Source organism: Medicago sativa, chromosome 6, assembly GCF_051527215.1.
Source record: "Medicago sativa cultivar Bolivia chromosome 6, Bolivia_mono, whole genome shotgun sequence".
Lineage (NCBI taxonomy): Eukaryota > Viridiplantae > Streptophyta > Magnoliopsida > Fabales > Fabaceae > Medicago > Medicago sativa.
This window is the reverse complement of record NC_140754.1, coordinates 68,773,447-68,782,961: the sequence shown is the minus strand read 5'-3', so window position 1 is coordinate 68,782,961 and position 9,515 is coordinate 68,773,447. Positions and strand designations below refer to the sequence as shown.

Here is a 9,515-nt window from a genome sequence, read left to right as displayed (position 1 = left end):
TATCACAACATGAAATATCAAGTTCTTGAAGTGAACCCAGCTTAGGAGGTGGAATACCACAGTTACACATGATAAATGAAGCTGTGACATATTTTACATATCTCCTATTATTTCTGGAAATTGTCACAAATATGAAATATCAAGGTGTTCTACGGATGCCAACTTGAGAGGTGTAATTCTACTCTAACATGTTGCAACTTCTAACTCTTAATTTTTTAATTTATCAATCAAAAACATGTGCACCAGATGTGAAAGATTATTGCTAAATAAAGATCAAGTTCTTCAAGTGAACCCAATTTGAGAGGTGGAATATAGTACTAAGTTTGCGACACCATGCAACTCGTAAGATTTGAAGTAATTTTTCGAGCAACCCATCCACCACAGGTGGAAACCTCTTGAGACTATCACAAAATGAATGATCTAGTACTTCAGTGCATTTGATCTGTTCATCTAGCTCATTACTTTTCTCCATCAACACTAACTTCGATACAGCTCATTTTCCACCTCAGGACATGAAGATTTTGCATCTCTGATTCATGGAGCTTGAGAAGCTTTCAGAAGCCTTTTCTAGGGGATCCAAAAACTGTTCCACAAGCTCAGAATACATAAATATGAGGAGAAATTTGAAGTAATTAGTGAAGAGGGGTCAACAATGTGATAACTAACACACTACAAGAAAATAAAGAAAAGGTTTGAAAATGTTTAGTCCTTTTTTTGTTTTTTTTTTAGTCCCTGAAATTTTTTTTACGTTGGAATTGATCTTTCTAATATATATACGAATGCTACACACATATTACATGGATCATTTCACACATGAACAAATTTTACAGGGACTAAAATTAACAATAAGTACCAAAAACAAAAAGTGGTTTACTTGCAAGGTTTAAAAGCAAAAAGTAATATATTTGTTGAGACCAAAAACAGATTTAAGCCTAAAGAAAAGTAATCAGCATGCAGTTACTGAGTAAGTAAGGATATATATACAAGTAGCTCATAGTTACTCTACCAAGCTGGTATATTCTTTTTTCAGTCAGTGAAATGGCATTGTGTCAGTCAGTATTTTAATGATTAAAACACAACAATCTCATTCTTGAGAAGAACAAGACAATTGTGAAATCAATAATCCATACTTATGCCACTGAATCTGAATAAGTTCCATGAATACTTATGCAGACAAGTGAGGTCTAAATCCTTCAAGGATGTGCAGCATTTTGCATGGAATGATCCTACACATGACGGATCCAACTATCCTCAAGAAGATTAATTTTGTGATGCATGCAGATAGAATTCTAAATTTATAAAACAAATCTAACTCTTTCATATTAGCAAACAAGCAAGATATGCTAAAGAGACTACCTCCCTAAATACACTACGCAAATCTAATCAACTGCAAACAGAAAGAGACCCACCAGTACAAAGTATGATCAACAGGAACCAACTTCTTACAGATCTAGTGAGGCACAACTTCTACAGAAGAAAAAAAATCTGTTTTTCAGCTCCTACCAGAATGACAAAATTAGTTAGCTACTCAGTTTAATAAACAAAATCAACAAGAAACAATATATATCATACTAAATAGCATTATCGTGGCGTATTAATCTCACCAAAATATAAACGTCAAAATTCTTTTAGACAGAACAACATATGGAATGAATCACGTGAACTAGATCTAGCAAATATGAAGGTTTTTTATGCCATGTAGATAAAACAAGCATGATTTTGGTTTCACAGTGAGTTTGCCGAAATCAAGGTGGCGCCATGGTTTTGTAGAAGCTCCAAAGCGTAACTTATACAAATTCACGATGGCACAATGTCATTCAGTCATACTCACCGTGAATCCAAACATACATTAAACAGTATCATTGATTGCGGAAATCCAAAAAAAACAGCATTTAAAGCGGCCGTAATCGACACAAAATGTCATGGCACCCCCATCTTTCACAAATTGGCCGTGCCAGTTGTCAGAAAGTCTGCCAACACAATCCATATTTGACAAAACTAAATCTAAAGTTTACTTGCATATGGTGCACCTACACACAAACAAATACACGTATAAAGATTACTTTAACCTATAAAGCACGGACACTCACGCATCGACATATTGCACAATTTGAGAAATATTAAATTTTTGCCTAGTTTTAATGATTGTTAAAACCCTCCTATCACTAGAGAGCTCTTTCAAAAGATAATACATGCCAACTTGTCATTAAAACATGAATAGTTCAGCCCATAATTGTGATTTGATGAATACGTAGAAAAATCTAACAAAATTCTGATACATAGTAAAATGAATGATATACTTACTTCAACATCTCGAGCGTAACACAATGTTAGGATCATTCTCTGGGTTGGTGAATCGAATATCCTTCACGTTACTTTTCTCTTTCAATACATGGATTCCACTATTATGTATTTTGAATCCAAAGTCAACCTCTGCATGGTTCCACTTATTTTCTAAAAGTGCTTTGTCCATATTACCATTGAAGTTTTCCATTTGCATATGAAAAAGATGCAAATGATACATACCCGTCCGTGATTTTGCATCTATCTTCGAACCAAGTGCATAAAAAAAATTATTGTTGTTGATGATCACCCTTGCAGTACAATTTTGAGAACTGTCCCATGTCAATGCAGAAACAACACCGAGGGCTATGGCAGGAAATTTGTTACGAAACCAGAAAGAAATTGACAATCCTTCCGAGTATTGGTGGTCGAACCACTCTGGAATCTTCTCCAGTGGCAAACGAAACCAGGTGTTTCCAGCCTCATGTAATTCCTGTTAATCATAAATAATTAATGTAAGCTTATCTATATTAAGACGAATATCAAATACGTTACAAATAAATACCAAATAATTCATAACCTGATTTAGTAATTTGCTTTTGCACAATGAAGTCAACGATATGCAGTTTAGTGCAGATAACATTCTTAAGCATGGAGGAATCCCTTGAATTTCGTGAAGTTCCTTACAATCATCCAAGACGAGTTTCCATAAAAAGTGACATTTTTCGATAGATTTAGGAATAACTGTGAATTGGTTGTTAGTTAGGTGTAATTCTTTCACATTAGCAAACAACATGAGACTTTCAAATGGAAACGGCAAATCTTTTCTGGGAGTTTCATCCAAGAGGATTCCTGGTATATTTCTCATCTCTCCCAATAATTCTGGAAAACTCTTAAGACTATTACAATATGAAAGATTGAAATGTTCCAATGAAGTAAACCTCAGCCGTGGGATATTCCTAAGCCTCATGCAACATTCAATATTCAAGAATTTAAGTTTATCCAACAACCCATCCACCACACATGGAAAACTTTCAAGATTAGAACAATATGAAAGATCGAGTTCTTCTAGAGAAGGTAGCTTGAGAGATGGAATAATTCTGATTTTGGTACATTTTGTAACCCTTAAGATTTTGAGTTTTCCAACAAATCCACTCACAATGAGAGGAAAGCTTTCTAGACTTAAACAACGTGAAAATTGGAGTACTTCTAGTGAAGCCAAACTGAGAGGTGGAACACTCCGGATATTGGTACAACTTATCAATCTCAAGATTTTAAGTTTACCTAGAAAACCAACTGATTTATCAATTGCAATTAGTTCCTTACCATTTTGAATAGAAAATTCTTCTAAATTTGGAAGACCAGATATATCAGGTATTCGTGCTAGAAGATCAATATTATCAAGATTTAAAACTCTCATTTTCTGGAACTTCTGCAAAAAACAAAATATGGACATAGAAAAACATGCAAATAAATAAGAAATATAGGAATAATATTAAACCAGATTTATTAATATAAGATCAGAGATATAAATGTCCTCGTGAGCTTAGCTGAGTTGGTAGGGACAATGCATAATATATGCAAGGTCTGGGGTCCAAACCCCAACCACCACCAAAAAAAGATCACAGATATAATTTATAAATATGTTACACTTGCCTTTGTGAGAAAGCCCTTCCACTCAAATGGAGTTGATGGAGGGTGAATGAAAAAATGGCATCTATCATCTCGCGCATGGAAATCTGATGAAGGATACTTGCGATAGCAACATTCCAGCACTCTTAGACTACTTGGAAGATGTTTGGGATTTTTAGTAAAAAAAACATCATTACTAAAAATTAGTGTTTTGAGATTTTCCATCTTCCTGAAAGCTTCTCCATCCCATTCTACTCTAATAGAACGATCAAAATGTATGATTTCAATTTTACTTGTTCCCTGTAAAAATAAAAGGACAAATCAATGATAGAACTTTTTACCACATATTTAAAGATATTTAAATATTATTAAGAGTTTAATTTATATAAATTTCAGTGTTAAAAAGTCATACACATGCATTCCATGATGTGTTGCCATGTCAATTACTGAGACATGATAAGTCATGTGTTTTTAATTCATTAAATGATGTGGAAACATATCATATATATGTAAAAAAAATTAAAAAAAATTTAAAAAATTGACAAAAAAATAAATAAATTGGATTGACAATGCATATAAATTAAATTCATATAAAGGTGAAAAATTATGATAATGTGACAATTAATAACACTAAATGCAGAAAGCCAAAAGGATAACTTTAGCATTAGCAACAGTATTCATTATTCAAAGTTAATGATGAAAAGCCAAACTATCAATATCATTATTACTCACTGTATTTTCTTCAAGAACTTGAATTATATCATTAGAGGACCATAACCTACTGCGTTTTCCAGGATTTTCCGGTGATTCTTGTCTAACAATTTCTTTCCCCATATCCTCGACCAAATCATGTAATGTCACATTACCAGACTCACTTACTTTTATGAGAGATTTTTCCACTAACACATTAATGTGATCTTTCATGATATCACCATGATGAGCATGAAGTATTTCTTCGACCCTTGTCAATTTCCATCCTTTGAAGCAACAAGCTATGTCAAGAAAAACAGACTTCTCGTCTTCCTCTAAAGCATTAAAGCTCAGCTGTAGTGTTGTTTGGATCTTTTTATCAGGAACCCTTTCATAACGATCTAGTGCACATTTACATTCCTCTATTGTCTTATTAAAAAAGTGAGAACCTATGACTTCCAAGGCTAGTGGAAGACCACAAGCATATGCTACAGCACGTTTTAAAACATTCGCATAACCTAAAAAAACTTTGTCCTTCACATCCATTAATTCTCTTCCATACTTTTGTACTGATAAAATATCTTTATAGCTTCGACTATATTCATTTTGTAAAGCTTTCCATCCCACCAAGTCAAAAGCATCTTCATCATTCAATCCCTTCACCTCATATGTTCTTTCAATCTTATGCCTTGTTAGCAACCTTTTGTCCCGAGTCGTAACTATGACTCTACTGCCTGGACCAAACCAAATGGATTTTCCAGCAATGGCTTCTAATTGCTCTAAATTGTCAACATCATCTAGAAGCAAAAGAACCTTTTTTTGGTGGAGCCTTTGTTGTAATATTGAAATTCCTTGTCCAACACTTGTTATGTTCTCCTCTCCAACAATTTGAGACAGAAGGAGCTTTTGGAGATATATCAACCCATTTTTGTCAGAATTTTCTCTGACTTTTTCAAGAAAACAGGAACCTTGAAATTGACGGACAATAGAATTATAAACTTCTAGAGCAAGAGTAGTTTTCCCTATTCCACCAATCCCATGGATCCCTACCATGTGGACTGTATCATCAGACCCAACATTCAAAAGCGAAGTCACGTGTTGCTTTTGGTGCTCCAGTCCAACTAGGTAATCACCAACAGGTAAGGTAATGGGATTTAAATTTTTTAAGACTTTTTCAACAATCTTCCCAATAAACTCATGCTCATACACATTTCTGTCCAATAAGAGAAAAGATGTCATTCAAGTGCACATGTCAATGTTTTTAACTGATTAATATATTAGGCTTTATTGTGTTTTTTACCCTCCATTTATCGCGATTGTGCGATTTTAGAATATCAATACAATATTATTAACTATGCTTAAATAAGTTTTTTCGTGCGAATTTTGATTTTAGTCCCTAAAAGTTGTTGGTATATCAAGTGTGAGTAATATGTTCCACATCATATGGAAAAAAGTGAATGTTGAACGCTTTATAAGTGAGAAGACCATAAATCCAATGACCGCCCGGCGTCTCTCATTTGTATGATTGTTCAATGTCAGATGTGATGGTCCTCCGGACCCCTAATGACCCAACAAAAATGAAAGTGTGATGTTTTCATCATTCCAAAAAATTGTTTCATTTTTGGTCCTAATGACAAGTTTCTGTTCAAGATGTGTTCAAATTATTTTCATCAATTATGTCCATGTATGTCCACATTGTATTCAAAAACTGTCAAGAAAATGTTAAAATTATGTTTAATAGTACCAAAAATGAAACAAAGAATTGTGAGGGTGAAAACATCCCTTTTTTTTTGTTGACAAAATCCCTTTTTTTTAGGGACTAAAATCAAAATTTGCTACATTTGTAGAGTTGACAAAACTTATTTATCCCTATTAACTATTTACCTACGTATTTCAATTCATTTAACTACTGCAGTAGCCATAAACAAATGAAAAGAAAAACAAAAGATAGGAATATACCCTTTGTAATGAAAGCCGGACAAATTAGCAACTTGGTGAAGAGACACCTTCCATTTATCCAGATTAGAGCTGGCCTTATGTTTAGCCATTGCTTCTCCATATGTCTTTTCTAACTTTCGAATAACAGAAGGATCCACCTTATAAAATACCGGCAAAACGGAACGACCTTTATCTTTGAGGGAATCAAGGATATGAGAAAGTTCTTGTAAGCAAAAGGATGAAGAAGTATAATTCTTAGAGAGGACAACGATGGCCATCATGGAGCCTTCAATTGCTTTGAGAAGTAATGGTGTGATTTTATCTCCTTTTTGAAGATCCTTTTCATCCATGAAAGTTCTGACTCCTTTGTCATCAAGAGCTTTCTTGAGATAGCCGGTGAAACCATGGCGAGTGTCTTCGCCTCTAAAGCTGAGAAAAACGTCGTACTTGAATCGATCTGTGGTTTGATGAATATGAATCGCAGGGTTTGGAGTATCTAGAGTCAAAAAAGGATGAATGTGGGAGACAGACACTTAATTGCCACTTTTTCCTCTGAACCGCTAGATCAATCTAATGGTAGACAATAGGGCTAGAGAGAACGTAGTAGACATATCAACATAAGATGATCTGTTTCCTTTCCCGGATATCGGTGGAATCTCTCAATTCCATAGTTTTAAAAACCGGACCGGTAGTCGACTCGGTAAGGGTACTAGGTTTGGTCGAACCACTGGGTCATTGGTTGAACCGCATGATGAAACCGGATTAAATCGGATGACTCGGTTAAATAACCCGGTCTCTATTTTGAATCTGTATAGGTATTAAATTGGATTGAACCGATGACTTAATCTCTGAAATTATATAAAATACAAAGTATATATAAAGAACGTATATAAAATACGAAATATACAAATGTAATTTGTTAAGAAAAACATAACCCTTAAAAAAAAACATATATAAAATAAAAGAAACAAAAGTGGGTGTAACCAAAAATAAAAGAAACAAAAGTGGGCTACAATCCGTAAGAGAGAAATAAAACATGGGCCCAAGCCCATTGTCCAATGCATAACCCTAAATCTATTCACTATCTCTCTCGGATGCTTGCCGCCGCAGGTACATTTTTATTCCATTTTCTGTTTTCAACTCTGCTCAGTGCCTCCGTCTATACATCTTCTTCCTTGCTTCTTCTTAAAATATGTCTTTCTTCTTTGTTTCTTCTTCTCACACACTGTCCGCGCGAAGCTATGGAAGAGGAGTGATACACGTTTAGGAAATGTGATTGACTCGATCCGGTTGAAAGGTACTACCGGTTCGCCGGTTCACAACAAAACCGGCCGAGTCATCCGGTTAGTGCCGGGTTAAATGCACAACCGATCTGATTGATGATTCGAACCGCTTAGGCTACCGGTTCACGGTCCGATCGGTTCGACCGGTCGGTCCGGTCCGGTTTTTAAAACTATGCTCAATTCATGGGTTAAATAACTACTCCCTCCGTCATTCAAAATAAGTGTCATTTTAGCTAAATTGAAAAGTGAATATCACTTTACATTTTTAATATAACTTTAATTTTTTTCTTTCAACTTTACCCTCGATAAATACTCCAACTTTTCTCTCGCATAATTTTCAATTCAACTTTAAGTTTATCTTTTTCTTATAAAGTAAAGGTAGTTTAGTAAAAGTGTTATGTCTAATGATTATTTCATTCCATTCCTTAATCTGTGTGCAATTGGCTAAAATGACACTCATTTTTAAACGGAGTGAGTAAATAGTTCTCCTAATAGACCAAATATTTGATTTTAATCCTTTTAAAATATTCTTTAAATTTTTTGTTTTTTAAAAATTTTTCATCTATAAAATTAGTTAATGTTGTTAACTCCTCATTAACGGTACTGACATCAACACCATATGTAGGGATGTCAATGGGTATCCGTGAGTACGAGTAGTATGATATCTGTCTCCGCCCCGTTGGATAAATATGGCACCCGTACTCATCCCCATACCCGTGCGGGTACTCTATACGGGTAATCCACGGGTATTTAGATACCCACGGATATCCGCGGGTACCCATGGATTTTTTATTTTTTTATTTTTTGTACAAAAAAAAAATTCAACTTTTAATTACCTACAAAATTCAACTTTTAAAATCCATACATAACATATTCCATTCAAATTTCATAATTCATACCATAATCTAACAAAAATAAGGTTTCTTACATAATCCCAAGCAAATTCATCATATCAAACAAGATTAAATCAATTCAAATCAATAAAACAATTAGAAAGCCCTAAAATTAGTTTATTCCACTAAAATTAGAAAGCCCTAAATTCTAAAATCATAAACAAGTAATCATTCTAAGGAGAAGAATAAAAGAAAAGAAAAGAGATGAAGAGAAATTTTTGACGCTCTTGAGAGAAAGAACAGAGAAAACTAAAAAGTCGTACAGTAAACTAGGTTTTTTTTAGACACCACACTCTTACACACACACACACACACAAGAATATACAAGAATATTTTAGAAATTTACGTAATTTATTAACGGGTACGGATACCCGCGGGCACGGGTATCATCAAATCCGTGTCCGTGTCCATGAAGTAACGGGTAGTTAAATACCCGTTTAATATACCCGCGGGTATCCGTTTAGCTACCCGCCCCTTGCCCATAATAGATTTTATCCGCGGATACCCGCGGGCACGGATTTTTTTGCCACCCCTAACCATATGTGCATATCAGATGACATGGCACGTGAAATTTGATAGCTGACGTGAATTTTTTTTTTATTTTTTAAAAAATTAATTTAAAGATTCATACTTATCAAAAAATTAATTAAAATTTTTTTATTCTTTTTTTTTTAAAAAAAAAAGATTTATTCTTTGAACATTTTTAGTAGAAAAAAAAATAAAGGTTTTGATGTTAAAAAAAATAATTGACCTTAATTTTCTTGTTTTAACGTGTTTTTTTTTACATGGCAATCAA

The 9,515-nt window shown here is 34.0% G+C and overlaps 1 protein-coding gene across 4 annotated transcripts; it reads right to left on the bottom strand.

Annotated features, from left to right (window-relative positions):
- Positions 1-7,190, bottom strand: LOC146916496 (disease resistance protein RUN1-like). Of its 4 annotated transcripts, none has more exons than XR_015015087.1 (7): positions 6,565-7,190; positions 4,648-5,818; positions 3,940-4,215; positions 2,864-3,715; positions 2,305-2,776; positions 1,410-2,030; positions 1-583 (listed from the first exon to the last, which is right to left on the bottom strand). XR_015015087.1 is itself a non-coding variant. In XM_085718578.1 (6 exons), the coding sequence occupies exons 1-5, from the start codon at positions 6,891-6,893 to the stop codon at positions 2,306-2,308; spliced, it is 3,099 nt and encodes a 1,032-aa protein (XP_085574704.1). In that variant the 5' UTR covers positions 6,894-7,190; the 3' UTR covers positions 1-583; position 2,305. The 4 variants fall into 4 exon arrangements, 1 of the variants encoding a protein (XP_085574704.1); XR_015015086.1 differs by having other exon boundaries at positions 1,410-1,499; XR_015015088.1 differs by having other exon boundaries at positions 1,410-1,467.
- Between the last annotated feature and the right edge of the window lie 2,325 nt (positions 7,191-9,515).

Excerpts from the sequence above, each read along its gene's own strand:
- LOC146916496 (XM_085718578.1), bottom strand. The coding sequence starts at position 6,893 with ATGGATGAAAAGGATCTTCAAAAAGGAGATAAAATCACACCATTACTT. Across the intron at positions 5,819-6,564 it reads TCCGGCTTTCATTACAAAGG|AAATGTGTATGAGCATGAGT; the intron begins GTATATTCCTAT and ends CTTATTGGACAG. Across the intron at positions 2,777-2,863 it reads AAAGCAAATTACTAAATCAG|GAATTACATGAGGCTGGAAA; the intron begins GTTATGAATTAT and ends TATGATTAACAG.